Source organism: Aspergillus pseudoviridinutans (genome assembly GCF_018340605.1).
Source record: "Aspergillus pseudoviridinutans IFM 55266 DNA, scaffold_6, whole genome shotgun sequence".
In the NCBI taxonomy this organism is placed as follows: Eukaryota; Fungi; Ascomycota; class Eurotiomycetes; order Eurotiales; family Aspergillaceae; genus Aspergillus; species Aspergillus pseudoviridinutans.
In genome coordinates this window covers 1479159-1498879 of record NW_025091286.1, presented here as the reverse complement: position 1 = coordinate 1498879, position 19721 = coordinate 1479159, and the positions used below count along the sequence as shown (strand labels likewise).

Sequence of the window (19721 nt, the reverse complement as noted above, 5' to 3'; positions counted from 1 at the left end):
GATTTTTTGTTTTACTTCTTGCACAATGTGAAATGCATATACTCGGCCCGGTCATAGAACCATTGATGATGAGTTTGCTTTGAAGCTTGCATGCCGGATTCGGCTTGAAGAATAGCGGCCTCTTTTGGCGGCGCTTTGCAAGATTTCTCCTTCTTGCATGTTTGCATATACGTCTGCGCACAGTTGCGCTGCACGACTTCCTATGGGAGTTTGGAGATGATCATTTCGGGTCGTTAGATCCAAGCCGAATTCTTACAATCACCAAGGCTTTCTTTGAGGCCTTGCGACAGATTGGCTTACGTTTTGTATGATATACGATTTTAATTTGTCCACTATTACTCTAATAACCTGCATTCTATGTATCATGTCTCATTATAGCAGCTTTGGCGCTCGCACATTGCCCAAAGTCTTCAAGACTCAGGCATGGTTTTCCTGATAGATCAGGCTGCATAGGAATTGATGTAATACTAGCAAGGGAAATTTTAATAATGACATGGCTAAAATATAGCAACTGGGAACTTACTGTCAAGCACGAATCCTCCCCATTGAAACTTCCTGGTAGGTAAACATACAGAATCAGGGCCGTCTCGTGGATAAAACCTGGACAGTAGACGTATTAGCAGAAGCGTACAGTCGCAAGCATATAAACCAACACAGGACAACTCACAGGCAACCACCTTCGGGCTCAGCCGCCCAATGCTCAACACCCGACTCCAATCCCTGGAATCGATCCGCACCTTAGCCCACCCTGCCTCATCATCACTCCCCAAGGCCCGCATCCTCTCACTGGGCAACTGCTCGATCTCACTCTGCGACATCTGCGCCGGGTCCAGCGGCGGGTTCACGAGATCACTCCACACACTCGAGATACACAGTGCATCGGTCGCAATCGCCAGCTTCAGCGAGCCATGCATATTCGCCGATAACTCGAGCTTGGGCGAGGTCAGTGTCGAGGAGACAATCCCGCTGCTGGCCGCGGGTCTCGCGTCCCCCGCCAGCTTCGAGAAGCGCTCGGAGATGCTTTTCAAGTGCGCTAGGCTCGGGAGAATGATGTGCACGTCTGGATCCCGGCAGCGCGGCTCGTGCAGGCCCTCGACGGCGGTCTCGTGCAGAACCTTGACGGGGATTTCTTGCGTGATTACCGTTTCGCGTTCGCGGGGCCCAGTCACGCCAGGAGCTGTTGCTGCTGTTCCAGGAGCGGCGGCGGGAGTGATTCTAGTGCTGGGGTTGGTGATTCCGAGCGCGTTTGAGCCTGTTGTCCAGGAGGAGGAGAGGACGGTTAGTGCGAGGAGAGGGATGTTGCCTTTCTTGGTGAGGCGGAGCTGGGCGGAGGTGGCGCCCGTTGCGGAGCGGAGGGCGCGATGGAGCGCGCCGATTGGGACTTCGAGGTTGATGACTCCTGAGTTGGATTGGAGGGTGTAGGTTTGTTCGTCGAAGATGGCCTCCTGGTGGTGTTTGTTAGCTTGGAGTTCTTATTTGAGGCGGGGATGGCGGTGCGTACGACTGGTAACTGGGCCCACACTTGCGTGCCTTGGTCGGGGATGATGGTGAAGCGGACGATGCCATCTTCCAGGCGCATCCAGCACACTTTCCCCAAGGATGAAAGGGAAGCCGTCAACTCTGTTGGTGGTGATTAGTGGGAATACTGATGATGGGCGATGGGGGAGACTTACTGGTGAAGGTGACAATATTAGTCAGTTGACTTCGAAAACGCATCGTGGGTCATCGCGTCGCTGCGAGTACTGTCCTTGGAATGGTATCAATTGGACTACTTGAGGATATCTAGACTACTGTGATGATACCTGAGCTTTGTGCATTATTGACGAGTCCAGGCTTCAGCAGGAGGTGATCGGCAAGGGACAGCGCTAACTAGTCATCGCTGTGGGGAAAGTTTTAGTGTAGCAGACTACGCTAGTGGCCTAAGGCCTTACGGCTTGCTTTGCTTTACGTAGATAGCTCTCACCTGCTACAGACTGACAGAGGCTGAAAATATCGCAAACTGCAATAGAAGATGGGGAAATGATCCCGTGTTAAGGGTTAAAGTCTATTCTGTCCTGCTAAGGAGAGGTCCATCCGATCTCTCGACAGCCAACGCAGCGATCAACGCGGCGCCAACTCCAGACCCGTCTTTGTAGAATCCAAACACAATCGGATCCTCAAGGTCATCCGGCCATGCAAAAATATCACGGAGGGCCTGCGCCGCTCGCTTGCGGTAATTCTGATAATGACCAAAAATTGAGCCATCAACGCCGACATGGCAGCGTTCGATGTCCCGTTTCTGGCAGATCGCTGCAATCCCGCATGAATAGAGACGGGCAGCACGCGATCCAACCAGTTCGGCCAGGTACCGACAGGTCTTGAGTTCGTGCGGAGCTGGATCAAGGCCCATCTTCTCCCACAGACACTTACGGGCGTTTTCCATGCACTCGGTAATGTCCTCCTCCAGGGTTGGGAAGAGGGAGGCGTCCAGGGCATTTGGCTGGCGCAAGCACGAAACATCCTGACCTACAAAGAGAAGTTTGGCTTCGTGCAGTTCCAGCATCACCAGTCGGAGCAGCTCCCCCAAGTAAGGCCCGGAGACCATCTTCTCGTAGAGCTGCTGGCCAGGATGCGCGGATGTCCGATCGATTTCATCGTCGAATCGTGTCCGCGGCAGTATGCGGCGTGAATTATCAAAGGCACCGTATTCGGTGTTGATCGCGATGAGAGCATCGCTTGGTAGCCCGCAGCCTTGGATCTTTGGGATTGCACCAACCTCTTCCATGTATGCAGCGTTGCAACCGGTGCTTGCTATACTGCCGATCTTGGCCTCTCGGTCTCCATACGCCGCGGCGAAGAGCGTCCCGACCGTATCGTTGATCAAAGCCACGACTCGGACGGGAATTCGCTAGCCAAATGAGCGATAAGAGAATACGTCATTTTCTAGCCTTTGCAATTGGCTAGGAATAACGAGGGGACACACCTTCCGTTCGAAAGCAGCCTCTAACTGAAAGACGACATCGTGACCTTCGACTCCAGATACGCAGAAATCTTTCGTCCAACGCTGAAGGACTCCGACTTTTATAGAGGACTGGATGACGGGATAGGAGAACGTAAAGGCAAGCGGCAAGATCTTCGATCTTTCGTCTTCCCTGAGCCGTGACTGGAGAAACTTCTGCACACAGTCCGCCACGAAATCCCACAGGTCGTCGGCTGTACCTTGCTTGATCGACTGGGGTATACTGTACTTCTCCTGGATGGACTCCATATCGCGATCGCTACCGAAAAGCTCCGCCTGACTTACGCGCAGGTTGGTGCCTCCCATATCGAGGATCAAAAACTTTCCTTGCTCCTTGCCAGTTGGATAGCCCATGACCCAGGTTACGTTCATTGGCTATGGCACGATGTCGATCAGTTGGGGTCCCTTCAGAGCAAAAAACCAAGATATTCAAATCTAGCAAGCTCACTAACGATATCACCTCCTTCTGCGCTTAGGCCTTGAGGACTTCGTCAGTATGGACATCGAAGAATAACGACGTCGTTTCACCATGATTCCTAAAATCTTTTCCAGGCTGATTTGCAAGGTTCCAAACCTTTTTCCAATTCCTTGACTAAGTGACCCGTGATCTTCCTCAGCAGAAACTTGTCCACAGCTAACAGTTCCTCCAGTTCCTGAAGCGCAACGACCAGTTTCTCTGGTGCGCCGCTGAGAAGGTCGGGTTGAGTGCGGAGACCTTTTTCCATTGCTGTACCTGAAAGAGACGAAAGATGGGCTTGGGGATGGTCATGCAAGGGGTAGGGCCATTCAAGATCTAGAAAGCAATCTTTGTTCTATCGATCGGGGTATTTGGATTTGGGACGAGAAAGAAGGGATATAGGGCTACTGAGGCATTCTGGTAATCGCGTGGAATGAGGATTATGGAGTAGGATGGGCGGACTTGAATGCCAGAGGCCATCATATTGACCGCATAATGAGCCAAGTTGATGCTGTCATCTGCAGATGCATGGATCGAGTGAGAGGCAGCTGTCAATATGTATGTTTCATGAGTCTCTATAGTGATAAATAAGTAAACAGCATACGCGTCGGGCAGAAACCGAGTGCAGGATGCATTTCAGGACTCCATGCAGCAACTACAAATACAGAATACCCTAATGGAAATTCTTACTCCATGCAGCAACTACAAATACAGAATACCCTAATGGGAAATTCTTAGTGCCTTTTAATGGGGAGCCATCCAAAAATACTTTCTCCTAGCGAAACCCCCTGATATAATTGCCTAGATAGCTAGTAAGTATTTAGTCTACTAGTGAATAGTAAGGTCCACTTGAGTATCCGCGCGTCGCCGTCAACCCTTACTAACGTAGCTAAGGTAGCTAGCTAGCTTAGGGATCTCCGTCTCCAGGTCACCAACAACAACACCATCAAAACTCTCTCTTCCTCTTTTCTCCATGCATGCACAGATAATGCTGCTACTCCTGATGCAAATGGTTGGTTGTTATCAATTCCGTCATTGAGACCCCAATATTAATGAGCTGGTCTCCGACATTACACTCGTTTCCCCTCTGCTGCAGCCACCCCGACTTGGTCGATCTCAGCCTTTCCCTCGTTTCCCCCGACCAACCTCATAATATCCCCAGTCCCAGTGCCTTTGTGACCTATCCGACCTGCCAACTCTTCTTCCTTCTCATCCTGTCTCTCACTATCGTCATAAATTATCTCTCGTTCCTGCGAATCATCTCCGCTCCACTTCCTCTATACTTCGGTCCTGCTCAATCTACTCCGTACGCTCTCGCTTTCAGTCCCTATACACCAACCTCGCCATACGCCTTCTTTCAGCTTCAGCGGGATCGCGCCTCAGCATGCTCACTCAGCGGTATTCTCTCTCTCCTACCATCACTGATACCGCATCTCGACCTCCGTCTCTTGAAATATACATTCACTCCTCGGTAATCTTTCCTCCTGGCCTTTTGTGAGCCGTCGATTCTAAGCTGGTGACGACCCCTTTCCCGAAATGGCAACCAGTCGTGTCAGCCCCGTTCGCCCGTCGGTCCGATTCTCTCCCACCGAATCTCATCATTATCGTGAACGCTCATTATCTCGATCTCCCGACCGTTCTGCTGCTCCGAAATATGAAACAATTGACCCGTTGCTCAGCAACCTCTCTCCGGAGTCCACCTTGCTCGCGCTAACCTCCACCGATGCGGTACCAAAGAATGAGAAAGCTGCTCATGATATTCTCTGGAAGAGTATTTCACAAGTCTCCCCGGCGGAACGCGCCCTAGGAATCCGCGCGGCTATAGCAGCTCAGAAGCTCGGCGAGTGGTATCGGGAGCTGCAGGCATGGGTCTGGCCGAAGCGTGCCGATGCTGAACTAGGAAAAGGTTTCATGCCACCTTCTTCGAGAAGTACCGATTCTGAGAAAGAAGTCTACTATGGCAGCCTGCCCGCAGTTGTTGTTAAGCAGCACGAGGATCGCATTGAAGAGATTCGAGATGGAATGGAAACTTTGGACGTTGACGAACTCAAGGAACATGTACTCAATGCCCACATTCCAGCGCGGTCTCGACCCTCGTCATCCAATAGCACCGTGTCCGTGCCTCCTCCTCTGACCTACGTTCAATTGAGCGATTTTACTGCCGTCATCACCGCCACCATTCTTCGAGCCCTTCCTCTATTGTCTCGGCTGAATAGCCTCCTTACGACATGGGACATTCGACTATTAGTGCTTCGCCAGATTCCAGGCCTACTACGAGCTTTGCATCTTGCTCGGTCCGAGGTGGATTCTGCGATGGATCTGTTGAGAGCTCCTGCTCCTCCTTCTGAAAATGATCCCCTTTATTCGAGAGAAAACTATCATGCCAAGCGAGCTGGACTTGAGGCGATGGTACTCTCGGCCGGCAGACGAATGGATAGCGTCCTTGACGCGCTCGAGGGTCGAGAGGATTCACTCCCGGAAAGCTGGATTGACGAGCTGGAGGCTGTTGAGTCTGATTTTAGCACCTGGGTTATGGAAGCTGAAAAGCGTACGGTTGAGAATGAATGGCTACGCCTGAGGACGGCGACGAGTAAATCAAAAGAAGCTCAACGTGTGCAGAATAAACAGAATCGGCTGTCAAACATTCCTGAAGAAGAAGATTCTGAACCTTCAGTTGCAGAATCATCAGACCCGTTCCCGCAATCCAATTGCTCGCTTCCTATGGAAACCATCAACGAAGGTGACGATGATCACTCTTTGGTGGATGCTATTTCTGATCCTGTTACGCACAATCAAAACTCTGAACAGGTGCTCAATACTTCAGATCCCTCGCAATGCCATCTTGACCCGAGTGAGTTAATGAGTTTGTCTGCACCTACCACGGACGCTGCATCAGAAACAAAAGAGGGTGCAGAGCTAGAAAATGAGTCTCCAGAACAAAGTACAATCAAAATCGTGATAGATACTGTATCACCCGTTGATCTGTACTTGTGTCAACCGGAGTCTTCGGAAATCATGGAAAGCTTCTCAGGAGACTCCTCCGATAATTCTATTGGAGGATCTTCAGACGAGGCATCGAACGACCCCTCTTCTCATTCGGCTCCTTGCGTTCGTCGAGTTCTACCTGACACATCTGACGCCGTTTCAGAGAAGGTATCGTTTGAAGAGAATACAAAGGCTGCAGCTCAAACCCATGAAAATGCTACGGCGCCACAAATTCCCGAACAGGAACGTCCGGCTTCCATAGAGCAATCTTCGGGAGAAGAGACGGACGACACAAGCTCGATAACCAAGAAACATCAGGTGCCTCGTGACCTTCAATGGTCCCTGACAAATGACCATTTTATGGCAAACCGGCCTGCAGTTGAGTCCTTATCTGTTCCGTCTGAACTCTTACCAGGGAATACATCGCTTGTCTCACATGTTGAGGAGAAGTTGTGCGGTTCGCACCTATCTGTATCTGCTCAGGAAGTACCATCTATCGTTACAGGGGCGGCGAAGTCCATTTACAACGAGCACAAGAATGCACCCCCAGAAGAACCCAGCTTTGCCAGTTTAAAGAATGATTCCTTCCGGATTCCAGAGTCGGAAACACCCCCGCTACCTGCGACAGACATATCGATGGAGCGGACTGATGCTGTTTGTGGCATCAATGAGCACCAAACAAGCAGCACTACAACTGAAGACAACATTCAGGAAGGAAGGAAACAATTTTCAGAGGGATTACCCGTTGTCGCGGTGCCTTCTGACTCTGATCGCCAACTTTCTGTCGGATCATTAAAGGACAAGGTTGCTCCCACGGTCTCGAGCAACTTGACGGAAATTGCATTCAGTGATGAGATAGCTGCGGCTGAACAAATCACAGACAACAGGCTCGACCATCAGGGCCTGAGTGCAGCTACAGGACGAGCAGTTGACCCGTTTGGTTCCGAGAAATCGTCACCGATTGAAAATGAAACAGCAGCTCCGGCAAGCGTCATAGCCGAAGCAGCTACAACTGGAGCGCCTTCTACCTCTATGTCACTCAAGAGAGAAGAGTCACCTTCCGCGTCCACAACTTCGTCGCCAGAACCTGCGAAGCCAGTGTCTAATTCTCGCGATGACAAGGAATCTGCCGTGTACACCGGCGAACCACAACAGGCCTCAGAGACGGCTCCTCCACCCAAGATTCGCTTGGAAAGCCCGATCAAACTTTCGAAGACCAGGCCTCAGAGCTTATATATTGGCAAAGAAAACCCAAAATCGCGGGCTCGACGAACTTCTACCGCATCTGCGGGCTCCCTGTCGGATTATCCCTCCCTTACCTCTAGTCCTGGCATCCGTGAACCTCGCACCGCGTCATCGAATGGGACACCGCTGCTTCTCGAAACACCACCACCGTTCCAAGACCTTTCACAAACATCTGATTATGTATCTGTTGGTACCGACCATACTCTGCGCGAGGAGCGCTTGCGCCGGTTGGACAACCAGAAAGTCCCTAATCCAACCATGTCGCATAACCGGGCCCTGAGCCTTCCTCTGCAAAGATTCATCAATGAAAGATTTGACATGCAGTACGAGAGCGAGACTGGAGATGATTTGACCGGTACCTTCAGCAATCGGCGAGCCTCAGATGCTTCCGTCGACCTGCGTCCTCAAAGCGAGCAGCATGCTACGGACTTACAGTCACCAAAGGATGGCGCAACCGCGCCGACTAATAACTTGAAACTCCTCGCAAGTCAGCACCTGGGACTTTCTCAAAGAAGACAATCCACTTCGGAAGTCGATGACGCTACCCCTAAGCCGTCTAAAGCCTGGGCACTTAACACGAACGCTTTTGCAAGAAACTCTGTCATTCCAAGCCCTCCATCGAAACCTACTGTTCGTAACKACGCCGTCCGGATACGAAAGCAAATGACTACACATCCTAGCCTTGAGAACATTGGTGCTTACAATTCCAACTCGCGGTCATTGGGAGACGCTAGCTTTCCAAGGAAGGGAACATCTAGATCCCCAACTCCCAGTAAACAGATGAGGAAACCGAAGAATCAACTGGATGAGAAAATCAGCTCGATACTGAACACTATTCCTGCCCGCATTCACCTAGTATCTTCTGAAGACCACGAATTTGACGAGGCTTCTGTGGCGCCTTCCCTGCCAGTGAAACATGGCGAGCGCTTCCGCTCGATGACCCCACAGGGAGTCTTAATGCGCAGCGGCACGCCTACCCCTTCACTGACGATAACCGCGGCTCCCTCTCGCAGGAGGCATTCTCATGCGCCGGAAGACGGCTCCGTGAAGTTGTATCATTTGCATCGAGGTGGTAAGGCTGCTCCTACCAAGCTATTCATTCGCACCGTGGGAGAAAAGGGTGAACGTGTGATGGTTCGTGTTGGAGGCGGATGGGCCGACTTAGCCGAATATCTCAGGGAGTACGCTATCCACCACGGTTGTCGGACTGTATCCGAAACACCGCGCGCCGAGGTTCAAGGCCTTTCTTCCCGTGGGACTCCCGCCCATTCATCACCAGGCAGCACACTCACGCCGACCGCCAACACTGGACGCAGAACGCCGTCCCGACCCGCATCCGTTATAAGTAATCGGCCGCCATCTTCGCTTGCTGTTCGCAAAACACGGCGAGTGTCGAACGTGTCAGATCGGCCGGACTTCCGTTCCGTTAGCGCCGGTCAGGCGTTGATGACCTCGTATTCCCCGTTGTCCACCGTCTCCTCGCACCGACGGCTTTCGGTTTCTTCTACTACCTCCTTCGGTGGCACATCATTCGCGAGTGAAAACCACCGTGGAGCGTTCGCGAATTCACCGTCGATACCCCTGGGTCTAGCAGGCCCAACACCAAGATCACGTCGTGTCTCAATCAGCCCGGAAAGTGAGGCATGGGTGGAAGACGTACTTGGACAAGCTCGAAGGAGCTCTTCCTCGAGACCGATCAAATATATCTTACCACCGCATGAGCAAGAGCCTGTTGGCGCTAGAGCCCGGACCTTGCCAAAATCCAGAAGCATCAGCGATATTGGCCGAGCTGGTTCCAGCAGGCGAGTTGCACTTCGCGGGTTGGGAAACCCGAGGGATTGAATGCAGACTGCGTTTCTCCTAACCATATCCACATCTCGATCATACTTTTTATCCATCTCATTGACATCATTCTTCATCGATCATCTAGCGCTGGCGTTTCTTCTTAAGCTTGGTTCTGGGTTTAGAACAAAAGACAATGGTCAAAAGCGTTCATGCGTCCGTACCTTTCCCCATTTACTCGGCATTATTTTCCTTGTCATCTGCCTAAGGAATCCACACATTTGTTTCTTAGAGGTGCTTTTATCTTGATCTGTTCGGGAATATCATCAGCGGGCATATTGCATTTTTCAGCATAATTTGCGTGGAGTTTAGGTATCTTATTCTTTGTTTGCGTCTATGCTTTTTCTATTGTTACGCAAATTAAGATACCCTCGGCTGAGGTTCGATAGCATGCTTTATTGACTTTTGGCGCTATTCAATTGACCATAATCAACTTGTTGAAGGCCTGAGATAGACGGTGAAAGTAGAAATCGTGAAATAGATAAACTATCCGAAAGATCTTTCTGAAAGCTCTGATGGGAACTATTAAGTACTGCAGTTTACTACCGTCCTCACACTCATCTCCACGAATGCCGTATGTATTAAGATAACCCCCCCTATTCTCCTCATCTGTGCGGTGTTGCTCCAGATCTTGACCACCCAAGTCTACAAACTTTGCTGTCTATACCAAGACTCTAGTTTTATTCTTTCAGTCTCAGAAAGAAGAGTAATCCCTAATTATCTTCGAAAGATGCTATCATAAGGATCCAAATCTTCAGCAATTTTATCACATGAGTCATCTTCTAGGCGTGGCATGTGTTGCATCAGGAATTCATCATCGTGTGTAGTCTGCTGCAAAGAAGCAAATAATACAGGAATACCAGCAATAGCCAGGTCAGGTCATATACATGGGACGAGAAAAAGATACTCCAGGACAAAAAAGAAAAAACTTTTTTCATGACATTCAGGGGGTATTGACACAGGTGCGTGGATCATTAAATAACAAAGAACGTACTGCATGGAGAAGGCTTGGAGCCTGGCAATCATAAGCAGGTAGAAAGGCATCACACATTCATTTTTTCACTCCCCTCTTTCCGTCAACCCTCAATCCTCTTCTTCAACGGGTTTCTTTTGGGTCACCCAAAGCAGTAGTGTATTAGCTGTGACTGATATTACTGGAGACCAATATGAACGATATATCGCCTTTTAACGGCCCCAGCGAGAAAAGTCCAAGTTCTGCAAAATGTTGGCATCTGCAGCGGCATTCCAATCGGTGGCAAAGTCAGTTTTGACAGGAACCACTCGCGAAGGCACCTCTTCGGAGAAAATGTTGGGCTTGGTGTTGCGTCGCTGACCCGGGTAGGCACCCTCCGCGGCCTCTGACATCTGCAACTGCGATCCCAGTGCCCGTTCTCTGAGCCGCTTGATCTCGCGGAGGCGATTGCGCCAAGAGGAAACATGCTCACCTCCGTGACTGTTCCATACGAGAGAAAACACGGATGCATTCAACGCAAGAATGCGCACAAAGGCCGCGAGGTTCTTTCCAGAAATGACCTTGAGTGTCGATGCGGGCGAGATCTCGGGCAGTCCAGGCTTGCTCATGACCTTCACAGTGTAGGATGTCTGTTCAAAATCACTGGGCGTCGGAGTTGCGGCACCAGACCCAGATGCGACGCGGCACACGGGACTAATGATGATATTGATGAAGTTGAACTGAGACGCAATCGTGTTGAAATTGAATGGAATATTAGACCGATTAAAGATGATATTGACGAAGTCGTTCCCGATATGCCGCTTTTTATTGATACAAGCAGGATCTCTATCGAAATCGGTGGGCATCATCGTTGCGACGTGGTACACAATCTCCGTGACTCGATCTCTCCAAGCAAAAGTGAACTCGCCATCCACGTCGGGATGCAATCCCTGGGTGTTGAACTGCGCTCCTCTAATCGGTACCTTGGTACCCAGACTGGAAAGGAAGTACTCGTAGTCAGGGCTTCCAACGGTATTAGAGAGAATCTCCGACTCGGTCGTTTGGCCGTTGTCTATGTAAATGACGCCTATTTTATGGCCATCGACAATGTCGTTGCGGTCAAAAATGCTTAGCGCTCTGCGAGTCATGTCGTCATCTGGAAGTGGAATCGGTTGCATCACGGTGGGTGTAGGAAATGCTGTGGTCGTCAGCTGCAGTAGCACATGAGATGGAAGTACAGCAGTGCGCATATCGTCTGAGTGGGCATGCGCATCAGGTGAGGTCGGCACTTGATGAGGAAGCACAGGAGCTGTCCGCTGCTGGTACATCGCATAAGTGGTTCCAGAAGCTTGTCGCTTCGTAATTTGAGTCAAGCCAGATACTCCAGCTGTCTCCACGGTGACTATGCTCATGCCCACGACCCACGACTTTTTGGACACCGGTCCATCCGCGGGCGATGGGGGGAACGTCTCATATGGAATAGTCTCGCCCAAATCGGAGAATGCAACTCTCTGCATCAGATCAATGAAGACCTGGCTCTGTTCTTCAACCCTTTCCTGCCCATGTTCATCCTTGAAAATGAGTCTGCTGGTAATCCAGTTGACATGCTTTGCCCGATCCTGAAGTTTCAAGGACAAAAACCAAAAGACCATGACATGATGAGTCAGAGTGTAGATGTATCTCGACATTCCATCTTGCTGTAATGGATCAGCGGGCTCGCCTGGCGTCACTGCAATCTCTTTGACACCACTAGCAAGCCGTGCCGAGGCCTGGCTGGGCCGATTTGACGAGTCACTGGCCCTCAAACGATGCTCTCTAGAGGTCTGGAGGAAGCGAATGCAGATACCGAAAACGGTTCGGATCTCTTCCTCGCGCAAATTGACGTAGACATCTGGCAGCCGTGCAAGGAGGGACAGAAACTCGAGAATGTGTACTGCTAGATTGGACATAGTAATCACTTTTGCCATCTTGTCGAATATGCCATTCAACGATTTCGTCACAGAAAGTGGAATTTCATGACAACACACAGAAAGCGCATGTACACATCTGCGAGATGTATCCCCCCAAGATCCTATGATGCCCATCATGAAGGCGCGTACGAGCTCATCTTCCTCGCTCTTGGCGAAGACCTCGTGATAACTGACCAACACGGAGAGGCAATCGAAAATATAGCCAGCCACGTCCGTTTTCTTGGCACCCGTGGACGCTGGGGGCTCTCGAAATGATTCGTTCTTGACTTGATCACACATTACGCTGCGTAGTAGTTTGATTTGAGGAACAGCGTTGCGGAAAAGGCCTCGGTTGCTAAGCTGCGGAGCCAGATGCGTCAGCACGTAGCTATAGATTTCCCAATTCTTTTCTCGAAGGAGTAGCGTTATGACCGTCTCCAACCACATGTTGGCCTTCAACGCGACTTTCTGGGTAGGTTCGTATTCAGACTGAGGCGACAGGTCGGGGGTCGTATAAGCGTACACGTAAGGACTCGAATCGGCCGGTGGATTCTCGGGTAGAACTTGTGATGAGGCGAACGTCCAGACTGGCGGTGTTAAGATCGACGGACGGGAATGAGCTGCAGTGTTCCGACCAGCGGATCTGGATAAGATGTTTGCAAGTGATTCCCTGCTTATAGACTGCCTTCCTTGAACGGTCAATCGCAAGTTCTCCTCACTTGTACCATGATCCCCAACTGCACTTTCAGAAGCCTGTGATCTAGCGCTGCTATCAAGACCACCTCGACCCGAAGTGTCCACCAAAAAGTCGTTCTCAGACATCGGTATTACTATAACAGCGCCAGATGAATCACATCGGAGTCTGAACAATAATCTAAGAACATTTAGACGGCAATCTGCAGGTCGTTCAAGGGACTGTGCGATGTTGAGAAGCTTCTCGAACACTGTAATCGCTTTGCTGGCTGACGTGTTGAGCGATCTAAGGAACATTTTGACAAGTCCAGCGGTACAAACACTTGAGAGAGACAATTCCAGCGCGTGGTGATGAGAGCTAGCAGGATGTAGGGTAGGCGCCAGTTCCGTAGATGAGCGACGTTGAGGCGAAGATGCATCGGAAGCTGGTATGCTAAAAAGCTCGGAGTTGTCGAGATCCTTGTTCATGGGTGAACTTAAGGTATCCACCAGGAAGTTGAAGGTAGCGTTGTCGTTAGCAAGGATGGAGGTATCAACGATGAAAGATACTAGTGATTCTAGGAATAAGATGTCGTCTTCCTCACTGAACTTTTCAAGCATGAGGTGGAGCAACCCCTCTCCCTCGAAAAGAACTAACGCATCGTAGGTCGAGAACGCTTCCTTCAGGAGATCCAAGGCCGAAATTCGGATATCAGATGGCTTGTTGCGAGACCGGATTAAGCAGCGAATCAACCTCTGACAATGGTTGACCCAGTCTGAGTTAGAAGGGAGACAGAGATTTTCGGATCTCGTCGTGTTAATGACGAGCTCAGCCTGCGACGGCTCAGTGTGCTCACACAGGTTCATCAGGAACCGTGTAGCTTCCAATTTTTGCTCTCTGCTCAAACGGTCCCAGAGGGTTTCGACTGTGGCCGCGATTTGAACCGCGTTGGCCAGGATATTCGATTTTGCGTCTTCAGACGTGCTGGTTTTTGAGAGGGGCGACTGTGAACTAGAAATCGAGGCGGTGCGCTCTTCAGGTTCACCAACAGCTCTGAGCGAGCAAGAGTTGAGAACCCTCACAAACCCCGACCAGCTACTTTCCAGAGCCACGAGAGCGAAATCGCCATCCAAAATGTTCAAACACAACTCCAACACATCCGCTTCTAAGCGACTATCATCTTTACGGATCACCACCTCAAGACAATCCATTAGATGCTCAAAGTGAAGCTGCGGTATGCCATCCTGACCATGAGCCCGAATCAAGTCTGTGAAAATGTATACTGTACCGCGCAAAACGTTGATATTGCGACTCTCTTCCCCAGACGACTCCATCAGAAACGAATCAAGAGTGTTGATCATTTCTGTCTGCCATCTCGACTTTGCAAGGTTTCTGACAGCTCTCGAGGTAGGCCCAGATAGGGACTTCACGGAAGCGTGAATACTGCACAGAACCTCTAGCATAGGGACAAAACTCCCGTCTGGAACGTCTGCATAGAGTATGACGGCATCGAATACTGCTAGGGAGTTTTTGATGTCGGCGGCAACGCTCGTCTTTTTGCAAATCACGAAAATCTGATCGAGCAACGACTCGACCTCTTCAGCGCTTGGACGCTTCCGTTGCAGCGTGATCAAATCAACAGCGAACTGCAACAAATCATCTAATGCTGTTTCATCATAACCAAGTCCATTCACTTTGCCCACCTTGGCTTTCCGAGCTTTCAGTCGGGCCGATGAGATGAGCTCATACAGTGGGACAGCGCATGACGAAAGGATGGGAAGGATAGACGACGATGTGAAGTCCAACTTCCTGCCGTGATCCGAAAGCGATATCAACGATTGGACACGGGCTGGTATTACATCCGGCTCTGACGAGCATGAAATCGCTTCGAAGACGATACGCCGACCTGAAGGCGATAGATCCTGACGTGCTGCAACAGCCTCTATCAACATTGACCCACTTCGTCGAGCGTTCGGCGAGTCCGGATTGTGGATGAGGTAGGAACCAGCCTCCCATAGCGCAACAGATTGGTCTGAAGTAAACCACTGCAGGGATCTGGAGACATGCTCCGCCTCGTCGATGGCATGAGCTAGATTTTGTGTCTGCGACAGATTCCTGAGAGATGTTTCGAAATCCGGGGCACCGGGAGTGTCCGAGGAACTGGAAACAACGCTACCACGATGCATTGATTCGAATCCGAGTACGAGGGAATTGTTTCTCCGCCCATCCGTCGTATGCGACAAGGAATGACTGCTGTCCTGCAGCGAAAGTGGGGATTGCGATCTGGAACGGGCGACACCTAGCGTTTTGAAGACGTCCACAAAACTTGCAGCGGTACTTTTATAAGGAGATGGTAACGGAACTTCATCGGGAGACATGCGTCCTCAAGGACGGGAGGTATATACAAGGTCTAGGCCGAGAGGTTATATATCTAGGACACCGATTGATCAGCATGGACAAGAATATGACAAGGTTTCATGCAATACATGGGTTCGCCTTGTTTGCAATAGCTCAAAGCCGTGTCATAGGAGATCCACATACCCTTCCTAAGGAGTTCTAAGTCAGGTGTTCACAACATCAGGAGGCTGAAAGGTAATACAAAGCTTCATCCAGATATGACAGCTGTAGCGGCAATGACGGATGTCTCCAAAAGATAAAGCTGACTCTTTAAAATAGACAAGAACACTGTTTATTCTCAGACTTCAACTAAAACACCAGCCACAGGAACAAGGAGACACCCCTGAACAGACTTTTTTGAGCACAGCCAGAAGCAATGATATCACGTTCCCATTCAAGCAAAAGTGTGCCAAGACACCTTTCCCCTCAAAAGGATCGATGATGAACATGCTCTGGCGGAGATGGAAAAGGTTAATCCGTTCTATCACCTGATGGGCAGAAACACCCCGCCATCAGTGCTGACCGCCTTGTAAATTCCCAAAGCAACCAAAGCAACCGCTAAACAAACTGCCTCATATGAACTAAGCTCTGACAGCTTTGAGAAGGGCATTTTTTTTTGTACAGACAGGCTAGAGGAATCCCCTGCCCGCACCAAAATATTCAGACTTTTTCTTCTGTCCCCTTTTCTTAAATTCTTATCGTTTGAAAGATTGTCACCCTTTTTTCTACGTGTACTCTACCATAATTACACCCCGCTTATCGAAAAATGGCTGCGGATCTCGGAGCTGTTGCCCAGCTCCTTGAAGCAAGCTTGGACCCAAGGCAAAACAAACAAGGTATGGGAAAATTAGGCTTTTCTGACTTGTATGTATATTCTGCGATGGATTGTCTGATATTTTTGCAGCTGAGGCTACTCTTCGTCAGGAGGAACAGAAACCCGGCTTTTCTTTGCAGCTCCTCCAGATCACGGCATCTACTTCGTACCCCTACAACACCCGCCTCGCCAGTGCTCTATGCTTTAAGAACTTCATTAAGCGAAACTGGACTGATGAGGATGGAAACTACAAACTCCAGCTGGACGAGGTCGCAACGATCAAGCGGGAGCTGATCAGCTTGATGATTTCTGTTCCGGCAGGTATCCAGTCCCAGCTTGGTGAAGCCGTCAGCGTGATTGCCGACAGTGACTTCTGGGAGCGATGGGACACACTTGTAGATGTGAGTAGTACAATCAGTTTCTTGGTCGCCCTGTAGTTGTACTGACTCTTCCTAGGATCTTGTTTCAAGACTCCAGCCAAAGAACCCCGCCGCCAATATCGGGGTACTACAAGTCGCACATTCAATCTTCAAAAGATGGAGGCCCTTGTTCCAGTCAAATGAGCTGTATACAGAGATCAACCACGTCCTAAACAAATTTGGGAACCCATTTTTAGCTCTCTTTGAGGTAAAGCTCCTCCTCTCATCGCTCACACGGCAATTACCATCGTGGCACCATGATTACGTGACCATTTGCTGATTCTGATTAGGGCTTGGATTCGTTCCTCGAGGAGAACAAGTCGAACAAGGAAAATCTCATCCAGGGGTTTACACAATTCAATCTGATGGTGAAATTGCTGTTCGACCTCTCTTGCCACGATCTTCCTCCCATGTTTGAGGAAAACATCTCAGGGATAGCTTCGCTTTTGCTTAAATATTTGACATATGACAATGCCTTGCTTCACACAGACGACGACACTGAGGCCGGCCAATTAGAGTTCGTGCGGGCTGGGATTTTTGAGGCTCTGACGCTCTATGTGCAGAAGTACATGGACGTATTCAGTTCCCATGTTGGTCAATTTGTGCAGAGCTCGTGGAGTTTCTTGACCACAATTGGGCAAGAAACAAAATATGACATTCTCGTCAGCAAAGCGCTTCAATTTTTGACTTCAGTTGCGGGTATGCCGGAACATGCATCGGTCTTCCAGGCAGAAGAGACCCTTGCCCAAATCGTCGAGAAAGTGGTCCTACCTAACGTGAGTCTGCGTGAGTCAGATGAGGAGCTTTTTGAAGATGAGCCTATTGAATTTATCCGGCGGGATCTTGAAGGATCGGATAGCGAAACAAGACGACGGGCAGCCACAGACTTCTTGAGACGGCTGGCAGAGCAATTCGAGGGGCCAGTTACTAAGGTCGTTCTCAGATACAGCGACCACTATCTTGCTGAATATGCGAAGAGCCCTGCCACGAATTGGAAGGCTAAGGACACTGCAGTTTATCTGTTCTCTGCAATTGCGGCCAAGGGAGTCCCCACAGCAAGCCACGGTGTCACTGCGACCAACCCCCTTGTCAGCATCACCGACTTCTTCCAAAAGAACCTCGCTGCGGACCTGGTTGTCGATGAAAGTGCCCACCCTATCCTCAAGGTCGATGCAATCAAGTACCTTTACCTCTTCCGCAGTATCATCACGAAAGACCAGTGGCAAGAAATTCTTCCTTTGCTGGTCAAGCATCTCGGTTCTCCGAACTTTGTTGTCTATACTTATGCAGCTATCGCCGTCGAAAGAGTGCTTTACCTTGCAGACAGCCAAGGTCAACCGATTATTGCTCCCGCCAGTGTCACTCCTCTAGCGAAAGATCTTTTGCAGCACATTTTCTCATTGATCCAGAAGGACGCTGCCCCTGAGAAGGTGCAGGAGAATGAGTTCCTGATGAGATGTGCCATGAGAGTCCTGATTGTTATCAAAGAAGACGTGGTTCCATATACAGACATTGTTCTTCAACATCTCATTAACATCACTGATGTTATCAGTAAAAATCCGAGCAACCCCCGCTTCTATTATTTCCACTTCGAAGCGATGGGCGCATTCATTAGGTACGAGGATCATTCTTCGCTCATTTCTCGACTTAGAGAACTAACACATCCAGATTCGCTGCACCGGCCAATTCAGAGAAGCTCGAACAAGCGCTCTACCCACCTTTCGCAAATATCCTTCAGGGCGACGTTCAAGGTATGGAAAAATCAGAAAGGGACAGGAGGCTAGGGGACATGCTTGAGTGCTAACATGTGCGCAGAATTCATGCCATACGTCTTCCAGCTCTTCGCGGCTCTTTTGGAAGCCAACCCTTCGGGGTCCCTGCCCAACTACTACCAAAACCTGATCGCTCCCATCCTCATGCCTGTTATGTGGGAGTCAAAAGGCAACATTCCTGCCCTTGTCCGTCTACTGTCTTCTATTATCCCTCGTGGCTCTCAGTTCATCTTGGAAAACCAGCAACTGGTCCCAATCCTTGGTATCTTTCAGAAATTGCTTTCCACCAAAGCCAATGAAGGCTTTGGATTTGACCTTTTGGAGAGTGTCGTCGCAAACTTCCCACCGTAAGTGGATAACGGGACGATCGATGTTGTCTATTATATACTGACGCCTTCTTCTAGCTCGGCATTGGAGCAGTATTTCGTCTCTATCATGCAGGTCATTCTTACTCGCCTTCAAAACTCCAAGACCGAGCATCTCACTCTCAGATTTGTCCGCTTCTATCACTTCATCTCCGCTCATGACGACAAGGGCTATAGTGCAGATTACTTTATCCAGGCCACAGATAAAGTCCAAGCAGAGTATGTCAAGATGATTGTGTGCATGGCGATTTCTAACATAGACTGACAAACAACAGCCTTTTCACCCCCATCTATCTCAACATCATTCTCCCTGAAACGCAGAAACTCGCACGTCCATTGGACCGCAAGACTGCCGTGCTGTCTTTCACAAAGACCCTTGCAAACTCAGAAGCATTTGCAAATCGATACAAGAAGGGATGGGGCTTCACATGTGAGGCTTTATTGAAGTTGTTGGAGCTTCCCCCTCTTCCCGCCAGCAAGGATGACATCATTGCTGAACATGATATTGAGGATATGGCTTTCGGAGTGGGTTTCACAGCGCTGAACACTGTGCGACCACAACCCAGGGACCCATGGCCGGACACAGGCGCTGACCTCAAGGCTTGGGTTGGCAGATATTTGAAGGAGGCCGACAAGAAACATAATGGACGGGTCTCTGCGTGCGTACAAGAGCGCCTGGGAGCCGAGGCGCGGACAGTGTTGAGCAGCTACATCGCATGAGCGGTAGCAGAAGATGTGCATGGTCTGCATTCGACGCCCAAGTCGACAAGAAAAGTGACAACCAACACATTCATGCCTTTTATGACAATTTTCCCAGATAATTCTTAGAGTTCCCAGCTTGTCTCATGTACTT

General features: G+C 50.0%; 5 protein-coding genes across 5 annotated transcripts; 2 read left to right on the top strand and 3 right to left on the bottom strand.

The window, feature by feature from the left end:
- Nucleotides 1-11: 11 nt before the first annotated feature.
- Asppvi_008947 (checkpoint protein HUS1 family protein) lies at nt 12-1716 on the bottom strand (the record flags this gene model as incomplete). Its single annotated transcript, XM_043304812.1, has 5 exons — nt 12-200; nt 524-600; nt 668-1445; nt 1502-1620; nt 1674-1716. 5 exons carry the CDS (start codon nt 1714-1716, stop codon nt 12-14), a joined length of 1206 nt encoding a protein of 401 aa, XP_043160747.1.
- Nucleotides 1717-2044: 328 nt separating this feature from the next.
- On the bottom strand, nt 2045-3723 carry hxkB (putative hexokinase; the record flags this gene model as incomplete). The annotated part of the gene is made up of 4 exons (XM_043304811.1): nt 2045-2887; nt 2963-3373; nt 3451-3476; nt 3573-3723. The coding sequence occupies 4 exons, from the start codon at nt 3721-3723 to the stop codon at nt 2045-2047; spliced, it is 1431 nt and encodes a 476-aa protein (XP_043160746.1).
- A 1268-nt stretch (nt 3724-4991) lies between these two features.
- Nucleotides 4992-9527, top strand: Asppvi_008945 (GAS2 domain protein; the record flags this gene model as incomplete). The annotated part of the gene is made up of 1 exon (XM_043304810.1): nt 4992-9527. One exon carries the CDS (start codon nt 4992-4994, stop codon nt 9525-9527), a length of 4536 nt encoding a protein of 1511 aa, XP_043160745.1.
- A 1185-nt stretch (nt 9528-10712) lies between these two features.
- On the bottom strand, nt 10713-15479 carry Asppvi_008944 (putative GTPase activating protein (Tsc2); the record flags this gene model as incomplete). Its single annotated transcript, XM_043304809.1, has 1 exon — nt 10713-15479. One exon carries the CDS (start codon nt 15477-15479, stop codon nt 10713-10715), a length of 4767 nt encoding a protein of 1588 aa, XP_043160744.1.
- A 785-nt stretch (nt 15480-16264) lies between these two features.
- On the top strand, nt 16265-19588 carry Asppvi_008943 (putative chromosome segregation protein Cse1; the record flags this gene model as incomplete). The annotated part of the gene is made up of 8 exons (XM_043304808.1): nt 16265-16334; nt 16403-16713; nt 16769-16939; nt 17022-18346; nt 18400-18482; nt 18547-18850; nt 18908-19087; nt 19144-19588. 8 exons carry the CDS (start codon nt 16265-16267, stop codon nt 19586-19588), a joined length of 2889 nt encoding a protein of 962 aa, XP_043160743.1.
- Between the last annotated feature and the right edge of the window lie 133 nt (nt 19589-19721).